Source organism: Molothrus aeneus, chromosome 16 (assembly GCF_037042795.1).
Source record: "Molothrus aeneus isolate 106 chromosome 16, BPBGC_Maene_1.0, whole genome shotgun sequence".
Classification (NCBI taxonomy): Eukaryota; Metazoa; Chordata; class Aves; order Passeriformes; family Icteridae; genus Molothrus; species Molothrus aeneus.
This window is the reverse complement of record NC_089661.1, coordinates 9,114,612-9,126,923: the sequence shown is the minus strand read 5'-3', so window position 1 is coordinate 9,126,923 and position 12,312 is coordinate 9,114,612. Positions and strand designations below refer to the sequence as shown.

The 12,312-nt window shown below is 40.9% G+C and overlaps 1 protein-coding gene across 2 annotated transcripts; it reads right to left on the bottom strand.

Moving 5' to 3' along the window:
• Nucleotides 1–661: 661 nt before the first annotated feature.
• On the bottom strand, nucleotides 662–12,046 carry UQCRC2 (ubiquinol-cytochrome c reductase core protein 2). Of its 2 annotated transcripts, none has more exons than XM_066560508.1 (14): nucleotides 11,879–12,046; nucleotides 10,011–10,103; nucleotides 9,732–9,881; nucleotides 9,186–9,250; nucleotides 8,167–8,223; nucleotides 7,698–7,822; nucleotides 6,257–6,354; nucleotides 5,781–5,838; nucleotides 5,532–5,627; nucleotides 4,465–4,664; nucleotides 4,098–4,178; nucleotides 3,445–3,521; nucleotides 1,760–1,913; nucleotides 662–911 (listed from the first exon to the last, which is right to left on the bottom strand). In XM_066560508.1, exons 1-14 carry the CDS (start codon nucleotides 11,981–11,983, stop codon nucleotides 828–830), a joined length of 1,443 nt encoding a protein of 480 aa, XP_066416605.1. In that variant the 5' UTR covers nucleotides 11,984–12,046; the 3' UTR covers nucleotides 662–827. The 2 variants fall into 2 exon arrangements, with proteins under 2 accessions (XP_066416605.1, XP_066416606.1); XM_066560509.1 differs by lacking the exon at nucleotides 11,879–12,046 and adding an exon at nucleotides 11,658–11,776.
• Nucleotides 12,047–12,312: the final 266 nt, after the last annotated feature.

Here is a 12,312-nt window from a genome sequence, read left to right as displayed (position 1 = left end):
CAGCACAGGGAGATGCTGCACTCCACAGTGATGCTGGTGCACTGTGTAATCCTGCATTCCAAGCCAGAGGTGTTTGACCTCCTCCATGCTGAGACCTCTTCCTCCTGCCCTTGTGGATCACATGCATCCTGTCTGTAAGACTTGGCTTTGCTTCAGAACAGCTCAAAACGTGGCTTCTTCAAAGCCTCAATTTCTTATGATGTATTGTATCTGTTTTCTTTTAATATATGCCTAGAATTAAAAAAAAAATTATGTCCTATGAGATTTCAAATGATGTATTAGCTATACAAGGCTAATCCCCTCAAAGGCTTCTTCCAGTGCTACTTGTGGAGAAGTCATGGAGAAACAGAATCTCTGCTAGTCCCAAACAAGCAGGAACTGCAAGCTTTGTTTGAAGGCAAGTCTCTTTTCTGAATTCATGTAAGGATGGCAGAGACAATCTATCAAGAACTTTTCCTGAATATGCAAGAATATATGGCTAACCAGTGGTAATTACTGCATTTGCCTTCCTTGTGGTGATCATTTTTTACATATTTACCTTTTTTACATTGATCAAAACTCATCTTGTTTTTTGCACTGTGGTTTTTACCTGCACTGTACAGAGCCAGATTTATCAGCCTCTTATATACCATTTTCAGTGAAAAAAAACTTCTACACAAAATGTATGAACTCAGCACTTTATTTGATGAGTGCAAGCTCACAATTACTCCAGATTAACCTTCTGAAAGAACTGAATTCATAAATAACAAGTTAGTAGTAATTCATTTAGAACATAAGTGACTTAGAGCTCAGGTCCATCTTGAATCAAATCCATCCCAGATTTGTTTTTACAACTCATCAAGAAAAGGAGTATTTCCCAAATCCCCAGAAGCTGCCATTGATTTCTTCCCACTGAGGAACTTCTTTGCAGCCTGAAAATAAATCAGGAAAGTGGATATGAGGAAATATTCACTACAACAGAGTTGATGCTACTCAACTCATCAGCTTCAAGTTACTGAAACAAAGAACAAATCCTGGCACTACTATAATACACCATCAGGTAAACAAGCCTCCTTTGCTGTATAAATCTAATTGCTTCTAATGCAGCTGCTCATTACTTTATAATGTGAACAGAAATAGCAGATACAGTTGGATATAAAAGGCATGAACTCTAGAAATGGTTATTCCTAGAATAATTATTACACCATAAAATACAGTGTATCTCACTACTACTAAAGCTATTGCTAGTTGCTGCAATACAAATAAGCAATGACTGTGAAGAAACAAATTTTTTATCTCAGAATTTCTCTTCACGATAGATTTTTAGAAATTAGCTTCACATATAAGCAACAAAATAATGTGCAGTAGCAACAAAGTTACATCTATTTATCACTGAAAGCTTAATTGTTTTATTAAACACACCCATTATTCTAGACTCAGGAATCCTAAAAACCTTGACACAGCATCACCTGCACTGGAACTAATATGAAGTTTTCCATGACCATTAGTTGGCAGTTTTGGTAAATTTAAGTGAAGAAGATGAGAATTTTACGTAATTCCCAGCTACACTAGTTTTACAGTGTATTAAAGAGTCTTCTGTTAATAAAGTAAGTGAAGACATCAAAAGATACCCAGCTGGGATTTATAAATGAGCTGCCTTTTCTATTTTTAAAGACAGAATATGTGTGTGTTTATAAACACACAGAAATGAGCATCAGTTTTCCATAAAAAACCTGACACAGTGATCAAGGAGCACCTGTGGCTGCTGACACATACTTACATTCACAACATCAGCAGTGGCTACAGAGTCGATTTTTTGAGCAGCAGCAGATGGGGATGTGTGTGTGCCAGAAACCAGGGACTCGGAGCCAATTTCATTCAGCAACCCTTTTGAGGTCTCCACTGACATCAAATAGTTGGCTTTCAGCTGATTTCTGCCATCAAAGAAAGCATCAAGAATGAGCAAGCTTGGAAGCCCTGCTATTACCTTCCCTACCACCCCATAAATACAATGAGGTTTTGGTCCTTTTGAACTTCTCAAGATTCCATTTTGAAAGGTGTCCCTTGTCTAATAGGGAAGGATTCTGTGGTTAGGAAAGAGGCACCACAAACAGACCAAGCATGAAAATGACAGGTACTTGAACACCTACTGTCCTCCCACACAGTCAGAAGACCTCTAGCTCAGGAATTTTTCTGTCTGAGGTAACCAGTGCAGTTAGACAAACTATCAGGAACAGTTGCATGCAGAGCAATTTTGTCCTAAGTGACAAAGAAGCAGTGAATGTAAATGCTCAGGCTACTCCTGTAATAGCTCCATGTTTTGTTAAAAGAGTTTATGTTTTTGGTGTTTCATGCAGAATCACTGCTACATATGAAAACCTTATTTTTGTAAGCCAATCCTTCTATTCTGACAACAAAAAGATAGAAAATTATTTATTCCAATAGCTCATTATTAAGTAGCTTGGTATTTCTGATTGAATTGCCAGACTCTGCAAATAGAACTGACTGGGTTTGGGTTTGTTGGTTTTTTTTTTTTTTTTTCAATAAAGGAAAAGGAGGAATATAGGAAATGTATAAAGCCATTCCAGAAAGGAAACTCCAGAAAAAAAAAGAAAAAGAAAACTAGCCACAGCAGCACTACATGTAACTCCCTAATGCTAGGCAGCTTTGTTAAAAAAGAACAAAACAAAAAACCACAAAACCCACAACACACAAAACAAATAATGCCAGTATAAGAAGTCCAGACTCCACCTTTAGCCACAAGTGACTAAGGCAGAACCAATCATGTCTAGGCCATCATATTTTGGGTGACTATGCTTTACATGGAGTCTTGTATTTTATACCTGCAACACACAAGATTTTCATTTTGCTACTTGATTCTGTACTATGTTGTTGTTTTGCACAACTGCAGCTTTAAAAGCTCAATGCAGTTTAGCACCACTTGGAGACCCCCTCCCCCAATGTTCCTGGGGCAGGTATTTCCAGCACTGGTGTACCATCACAAATTCAGTGCTTTACACTTGCAAACCCTCATTACTCTTTTTCTTTGAAGATGGCACAGATTGCTTATTATAATTGTTTTGGGAATTGCTCAGTGTAACTGTAAAGGGAATTACCTAAATAATGCAATTTAGGATTCTAATTTAAACACATCTTAATACTACGGAGTATGATTAAAATGACAGCACCTGCTGACACTTGCTAATTTCTTACATTGAAACAGTCTTCAGAAAATATTAACACTTCTCTAACAAGTTTTTATTAGGAAATAACACTACTGGAGAATCAGTACAGATTTCAAAAAAATATTAACAGGGGCTCAGTTTTAATGCAGGACTGTGAGTAGTTTCCCATGGAAATAATTACAGGATAAGCTCTGCTGTACAGAATAGTCTGTATGTTTCACAAGTAGCTGCATGTTAAGAAAATTCTCTTTACACACATGAGAGTTCTTTACAGACTTACTTTGCTATTGTGACATCAGCATCAGTGACACCACCCTGAGCAACTGCCTTCACCTGGTTCAAAGCAGCTTTAATGACCTGAGGAAAAGGAAATCATTTAAGATTTCTTCCCACATCAAATTTCAACATATTACTTCTATTATCTGGTATCTTGGAAACTTCAAGGGAAGAGCAGCTGACAATGCAAGGATTGTCTGCCTGAACACAATTCTGAGCAGTTTTATAACAAGACTAAAAACACTGTAAAGTATTCCCAGAAATGCACAAAAACCAGTGTGGATTTTAACTGCACCACAGCATTCATTTATATGGTCTCAACATTTTTCATGTAAGTGCTCAGTTCTGCCAGCTTTAAGAGACAGTTCTTCATTATATACTCTGGCTTACAAATGTATATCAGCAATTACAGTCAGCAATTCAAGGCATTTTATTAACTTCAGTTCATATTATGTATCTGTCCTTCCCATAAAGCAAGTCTCATTCCCAGCTAACAGAGCTAAGTCATAACTGAATATGCAGCATTCTTATACAGGAAATCATATGAAAAACATATGAATTTCCTTTTTTTTTTTAGATGAATCAGTCACAATCTCAAATCAAAACACTACTTTGAAGGTTATATTGTTAATGCTTAAATTATAATCAGCAACTCACCTCCCTAGCATTTGGAGCCTGGGATATGGTATAAATCCCAAAGAGCCCAGAATCAGAGTAATTAACATTAAATGCAGAAACCTGAAAAACAAACATTATCATTAATTGAGTATCAGAGTAATTCAAGCATTAGAAAATAATTACTATTAGGGTCTACAATACTGTAATTCAAGAAGCTAAACTCCATCTGTGCTGAGAAAAGATCAGACTGGGAGCCCTTCCCTGATACACTGTAATGTGTGCAAGAATGAACCGATTAAGATTCTAGCTGAAGGTAGTTACCTCTCAAAGATAATACACATTTTACTTAAAAATCAGAATACAGTTCCAAAATCTAGACTACAGTTCCAAAATCCTTAGAACTTACATCAAATGGCTGGCTGGTTGCTTTAGCAACACCCTGGGCCAATTTGCTGGTAACACTGCTTCCCCTCTTGACAAGGGGCCCAGCACCCAAAACATACTGAAGGACACTGAAGGCATTTGCTTCTGGGCTCCCAACAACAGCTCCTTCTGCTACAATAGCAGAATGGACAAGGCTATCCCCAGTCTGTTTCCTGATTTCTCCTAGAAATACAAGAGAAAAAAGGTAATAGAGTGTTCAATTAGAAACTACTGTACATTCACAGGCATGGAAAGAAACATTTCCCTTCAACAAGAGAAGAGCAAGGCCTGAAGTTACTGCATGCCTCCTCAGGAAGGGAGCATGAGGCTGAAGGTAATTCTTAAAAAGTCTAACATTCAAAATTTTTCTTGCCAGCACACAACCCAGTGCCTTGCTATGCCTTATTTGAACCTGACCCTGAACCACACACAGTGTGAGATGATAAAACTCAACAAATACCCAGAGTCTCCACATAACAAATATCCAGAAAATAGTGTACTTTCTGTTCATAATAATATTTATGCTGGCTTATAGAAACTGAAGTTATTCCAGTCAAATATTAATATTAAATGCTGGAAACTTTCTTTTTCCCCTTCATATCTTTACAGAGACATCTAATACTCCAACTAAATAATAGCTGTTGGTAATGGTCCGAGATGCTGCTCTGAAAGGGCTACACACTGCTTTGACTTACAACATTTAACACATCTTCCCTAAATAGAAATCCTGCCTCCATTTCCTGACAGCCATTCACCTACTCTTACAGGAATTTTAGCAAAACTGCCAAGAGAAACCATTTGGCAGCTTATTTTTCACTTTATAGAAAAAAATGATGTCCCAGGTAAAACTTTGTTGAAGAGCTGGGTTCAGTTTTATCCCAGAACTTTCCATGGTGGAATCTTCTGCTTATTTAAATGGGATATGCACCTGAACTGTCACTTCCAATGCCCAGATTTAGTGCAACTGTATATTTTTCACTTGTAACTTTGAATACTACTATTTATAAACAGAAAATCAGTCACTCAGAATAGATAAAGAAACATCCTTACCCCCTTTATAAACAGCCTTTGCACCAGGAGTACCAGATCCACTTCGGATATTTAGGAATTGCTCTGCAACTTGCTTTAAGGTAGAGTGATATACACCTGCAAAACACCAAGTATTTGCAATGCCACTGAAAAGCTACAGCAGTTCAATAAAAGTGAAGCCTATGGTAACAGTTTACTTCTACAGAGAACTCCAATTTCTCCTGCAGTTTTCCCATAGGACCTGCAGTGTTCATTCAGGAACATACATACCTATTCCTACGAGAGCAATTCTTGAACTTGTGAAATTGTTCTGTACAAAATGGTGGAGCTGCAACAGTAAATTCAAATTTTAGGGTATTTTGTTTAAAGAACAAAAATCATGTGTGTTTCTGACATAGCCCCTTAGACTTCTTAGAGCAAATTCCAAAGCTTCCAAAAGGAACTGTCTATAGAATGTAATTTTATTGCATTTCCCAGTGACAACTGCAAAGCCATTTTACACAAGAACACCTGCATCTCATTGACAGCCTTACTGTCAACAGTAAGCCACTGACATTAACCATCTTTTTAAATAAAAATATCAGTTCTGTACCCAGTATTAAAAGTTGCATGGAAATAAATTATTTCAACACCAGATTAATAAGGTAGTAAATACTGGCTGTATATATACTAAAATAATTTTCTCTCACCACCTATTCCTGACAAAAAACTGAAGCAGACATTTAGCACAATACAAAGAACCCTACCTGCTCAGAAGTAATTTTTCCAATTCTGTAGTCTGGGCAATACAAGGGGTTTGCCAGAGCATTTTTATAAGCTGCAGCATGCAAGTTTTCCAGCACTCCTGAGAGGAACAGTTTCAGATAATTAACACAAGATCCACATGTAATGAAGGTTATGAATGAAACTAAATGAAGGAGCTGTGCTCCACTTTAAGGACCATACAATTTTCAAAAGCAGGTCTGGAATAATCCAATTCATAGGGAAGTTTCCAAATCCTTGGGCTAGAGCAATCTGGCCTGAGGCCTTCTGTTCTTTAACTTACTAAACAGTACCCAAAATAAACTTATATATATATAGTAACATAGATGCTCAACACTTTTTGGCTTCAACAGCGAGCTACAAATGCAATCAGTGTTTAGAAGAAGGGGAGCAGCATCCTATTAATTATCATCTTCACTGTAGGCAGCCCTTGTTCTTCAGAAAGAACAGCTCTCTAGAATACTGTTTGTAGCTTTGTGAGGTGTCTCATCTATCTCCCTGCTCAGATGAAGGATGTCAGTGTCTTCTCATCAGTTTTTTTGCATTCCAATAGCATTCTAGTAATTCCTGTTTTGATATTCTCCTTATATTTGCTCACACTTTTTCCTCAAGAGAAAGATTCCTTTCTTTATAGTTCTGTTTCTGAACATAACTAACTGAAAATATTACATTACTATGAAAACCAACCTGCAGTTGATATAAGTTAAAAAAAAAATTACGACTAATTTTAAAAAATAGCAGCACTTCAGTTATGAGCCACAGATTTTTTCCAACATTACACTGTCACCTTCAATGGGTTACAAAGGTAAATATGCTTCAGAGTGGTACAAATTATTGTTTATTGAGTAGAACTACCTGGGTGATCTTGGAGTATGAGTTAATAACACAACATATGCTGGAATAGGCTTGATCTGAGTGAGACTGTGTTGTGTTTCCTCTTTGTTTTCCCTTAAACACAGAAATCTAAATTTACAACCCTAAAGCTGGAACCCATTTTCAGTGTAATGAAAATACATACTGTTTTTATACCAAAATAACCATACAAATTCAAGAAGTCTGTAGGATACTATTTTCACAGCTATGAGTAATACCTAAATATGGTTTTCAGAACACAAGCTTCTGCAAATACATTGTCAACAACACTTATGACTTGCACATTCTTTGGTTGTACTTGAGAAGAAATAAAAATGTAAAATGGAAGCTGTCAAGGAGAATGGTGTAAGATGTCTTCAGCATGTTACTTGCTAAATGCTACCACAGGTTGGAAAAACCTGTGTATTAAGAAAAGTTCCATAACCCCAGAAAGAGCATACCTATCAATAAGCTGAAAAATTCAATGTTCATGTGACAGAGCAAAATGGAAACTTTTTTTATTTTGAAGGAACTCCTGCAGAGCCAATACACTGGTTCAAAAAATACACTTACCAACTTGAGTATTCTGACGTGCAATTGTTTTATCAACTTTTAATTGTGGCTGAAGAGCAGCTACTTCCCATGGTCTGAACTCTGGTGCTGTGGTGACATTCAGGAGATATTCCATCACTGTATCACTAGATAAAAAAAGGTACAAAGGCATTAAACACAACTAACATGTGCTTCTTCTGCAGTTGAAAGCAATTCAAATTAATCTGCAAGCAACATGTCAACAACAAAACACATCACTCAAGCCAGAGCAATTATCAGCACTGCTGTACAAAGTAGGAGAATTCCATTCTGTAGCATTTGTATGCTCAGTAACCTGACATAGAAGTTGAATATTAATATAGTAATTTACTGATTTATTACAAAAGCATGAGAACAGATATTCCTCCCACCCTGTAAAATGACAGGTCTTCACCACCAAGCAGTGTTGAAGAAGGCAGTAGTTCCCTTTCTAGCCCACCCAGATACCTACACATAGTCTCGCAGACACTCAACAGAGTAAGCCATCTTCTCCCTCGTTGCGTGCACACTGCATGAGAAAAAAACCAAAATCCATTGCAGCAAAGAACACAGAAGTGAATCTCCACACATACTCCCCATTGATCAAATTCATCAAGATACAGACTGCAGTAACTACTTAACCTTAAATCTGTCTGGGATGACTGTTTAAACACATACAGAGCAGAAATAGATTTAATTAAAACTCACATCTTCAGTATTCAAGTAATAATATTCAAAAAATAACAAGTGAGTTGTGACCATCAGAATTTAAGATACCACAATAATTCAAGGTAAAACAACAAATGAGGTTGAATAACAAAACATGGGAAAAGAAGTGCATATGTATTAAACAAAGCAATTTAGAAATTACTCTTTGGGCAGAAAATATGGTTGATGCTTCCCTTTTCCTTCAACATATTTGTTACTGATAGGACCAGAAAAAGGGTAGAGTCATAAAACTCTATTTTTAACCAAATTCTAGATAAGATGATCTTACTGGATGATTTCAAGATACACTGAAAGAAAGCAGGTACAGTGAAATCCCTCTTTTATTCCTCTTAGTCTTGTTTTCTAGGCTTAAAACCCCCAATTCACAACAGCTAACTACTGTCTGTACTGCTCCCAAGGTTGCAATCTATTCACAAAAGATGAAGGAAGAAAAAGCAATCTACTGACTTTGAGAATAACTTTTTCCTAAAGTCTGCAAAGGCAGAAAGAAAATTAAGCTCCAAGACAAATTATATTTCTTCCATGGGCACAATATTTATATTCTGTTTATTGAAAGGTGTTTCTAAGATACAAATCATGAGCTCATCCTTGAAGCTTAACAGAACAAAAAGTACAATATCTTCCTTGGCAACATTCACTATTCAAGTACCCCGCTGAGCTTATCCACCTACACATTTTGTGTTTATTGTCTTATGTTTCCTTCAGTCCTAGAGCTCCTGTGCATCTCAGCAACACAGATTATCTTTCTATGTGGGTACAAACCTCAGGCTGCCCCCAACAGCTTCAATGCCACGAGTGATCCGGAAGGAGGAAGCTCCTTTAGTAGTCTATTAAACAGACAAAAAAAGGGCAACTTACAATTCTAGCTGTTTAAAACACAGATACTGAGTTGATGGCAGCATTAAGAGAAACTACTCAGAATTATTCCACAATGCACAAAACTGAGTTTGTATCAACCACCTGAACTAATTATTACTGCAGCTTAAATAGAATTAGTTATGTGTATATTTGAATACAAATATACACTCACTCTCTCTCTCTCTCTCTCTCTCTCTCTCTATATATATATATATATGTAGTTTAAGATACCAGAGGAAAGCACAATTATAAATGAGTATTACTTCCCATCTTCCAGGACACACTATCATTTCTCCCGCACTGAACCACATAACCAAGTACCACTGTACATTGTTCTCCACTTCCTAAGATCTCTTACATTAAATTTTACCATACCATTTATTTTTGCAATAATAAACTTTGACCATTTCACCTACTGTCAACATAATAACAAGGGCAATTAACACCTACCAAATTAGATGCAAGACGAAGCAGGTGAGTAGTTCCCAGGTTACTGGTGGTTTCATATCTGCTGCCTGCTTTAATAAACACACCAATTCTTGAAACAGGAGAAAAGTTTTCCAGAGATGCAATAACTAAGCCATTTGGTAATTTTGTGATCTGTATTAAAAAGAAAAATACCTTTGTTTTCATTCAGTGGAAGTACTATCACAGCTCTGCTTTGACCGAGTTTTAAAAAATAAATTTAAAAGAGAGGGGGAAAAAACCAACTTGTATTTTTATACTGACCTCAAGATCCTGAGACGCTGGAGATAATTTCACCTTTGCTGCAGTTGGTGAAGATGAAACTTTAGGAGCTACTTTCAGTGAGTAAAATCTCTTCTAAAGGAGAAAGCATAAGAGAATGGATTCCCTTAATTAGTTCGTCAAATTTCCTTAAATACTGAAAAATAATCAGACTTTAAAGTAGAAATACAATGAAGGACTTCGAACACTGGAGTAAAAACAGTGACATGTAGGCAAGTCCCCAGACTGCAGTTAGGGCCTCTTAAAATCGGTCCAGAGGAGCCCATGAAGATGATCAAAGGACTGGAGCACCTCTGCTACACAGACAGGCTGAGAGAGCTGGGGGGCCCAGCCTAGACAAGGTTCCAGGGAGACCTCACTCCAGCCTTGCAGTACCTTCAAGGGCTCTTGAAAGAGATAAAGAGGGACTTTTTACACAGGCACATAGTGACAGGACAAGGGGAAATAATTTTAAACTGTCACAGAGTTATATTAGATTTTAGGAAGAAATTCTTCCCTGTGAGGTGGTGAGGCACTGGAACATGTTATCCAGAGAATTTCTGCATGCTTCATCCCTTGAAGTCTTTGAGGCCAGGTTGGACAGAGCCTGGAACAACCTGGTCTAGTGTAAGATGTCCCTACCCATGGCAGGGGGCTGGAGTCTCTGAGGTCCCTTCCAACTCAAATCATTCCATGATGCTAGGATTTTAATAACCAGAAGCAGTCCTTCACAGGAAGAGGTGAGTACCACAAGAGCCCTGCATTCAGCAGCTGGCAACAGAAATTACAGAAATGACAAGACTGCTGATTTCAAATCTGAAATGCTATTACTTTCCACTAGCTTTAGAAGTTCCTTATACTAGTAAATTTACATATTACTCTCATTAAAAGATAACTTAATTCTCATGCATCTCAAGGTGAAAACCGAGTGACAGAAACACCACTGCACTGGGCTGTACCGATGTCAGTGATGTAATTCCCATTGCTTCACCAGAGACTGTTCATTGTATGAATCTAGGAAAACCTCCTTTGCTCCCTCACCAAGGGTTTGGTAAGAGACCTAGTCTTAAACTCTACTTATTTATGAACCACTACCGCATACCTAAAACTAACTCACACGCTGTCACTCAGAGGTCATTCTCCATCCCGCTGGAGCGCATTTCCAGCGCGCATCCAGCACAGGTCCTACCCAGCTGTCCGCCAGCTCCGCGAGAGCCTTTGGGCAGGAGAAGCCCTCTGCCCCCCGGCCGCCCGCCCCTAGGACGGGGCAATGCCAAGGGCACCGCCTCATCTCAGGCAGCTGGAGCTTCTGCAGCGCGGCGGGATCCCCTCGCCTCCCTTCTCTCCGTGCACCGTGCGCCGCTGCCGGGGCGGCTCTGCCAAAGCCCGGGGCCTGTCTGACCTTCAGCCGCCGTCCCGCCGCGCCGCCCACCCACCGGCCCGGCCCCGACCCCGGAACCCACACGGACCCCGCGGGCAGCCCGGCAGCCACGACCGCCGCCCACCGCCCGGCTCACCGCCCCGGGCTGGCCGGGGTCAGGCTCGCCCGCAGCCCCCGGGCCCAGACAGCGGCTGTCACCGCCAGCTGCGGCTGTCACCGCCAGCTGCGCCTCTCCCGCACCGCGCACAACGCGCCCGGATCCCGCTCACCGAGAGGGAGCGCGCGGCCACCGGGAACCCCTTCATTGTCCCGCGCCCCTCGGCTCGGCCCCGGCCAGGACAAGATGGCTGCCCCGGAGGAAGACCCCGCCTTCCCGGCACGCCCCGCGCCGCGCTGACCTTCCAGCGAGCGCACCGCGAACTCGACTGCTCCGGCGGGCGGCGCGCCGGGCGGCAACAGCGCCACCGAGCGGGCACCAGGGGCTGCGCACCTGCGGGAGTGTCGCCCCCTCCCGGGCACTGCGGGCCGTGACACCCTGCGGCGGGCGGGGTCCCGGTGCGACGGTCCCTCGGGAATGTGCCCCGGGAATGTGCATATGCCTCGGGAATGTGCCCTGGGAATGGCCCTCCGGAATAGCCCTCGGGGCGCCGGGTGCCGCTGGCGGCTATCGTACGGACTGTCCCTCAGGACGCGAGATCCCAGGCTGGCTGTGCCCAACCTATGTCAGGGCCATTCCGTGGAGTTCGCAGCCGCCTTCCCCCCGAGCACTGCCTGGGTGAGGCGGGACAGCCCCGATGCCCGCGGGTACGGCAATGCCCGGGGCACCGGAGCCGATTTCAGCGCGGACATCGCGATGTCCGCCGCGCCCCTGAGGGGCGTGGGGCGCGGAGGCGGAGCCAGGAGCGGTTCCGCGGGGCGGTTCCG

Coding starts and splice junctions, on each gene's coding strand:
- UQCRC2 (XM_066560508.1), bottom strand. CDS start 11,983: ATGCACATTCCCGGGGCACATTCCCGAGGGACCGTCGCACCGGGACCC. Junction 9,251..9,731: donor TTCGTCTTGCATCTAATTTG/GTAGGTGTTAAT, acceptor TCTGTTTAATAG/ACTACTAAAGGAGCTTCCTC. Junction 912..1,759: donor CCACTGCTGATGTTGTGAAT/GTAAGTATGTGT, acceptor ATTTATTTTCAG/GCTGCAAAGAAGTTCCTCAG.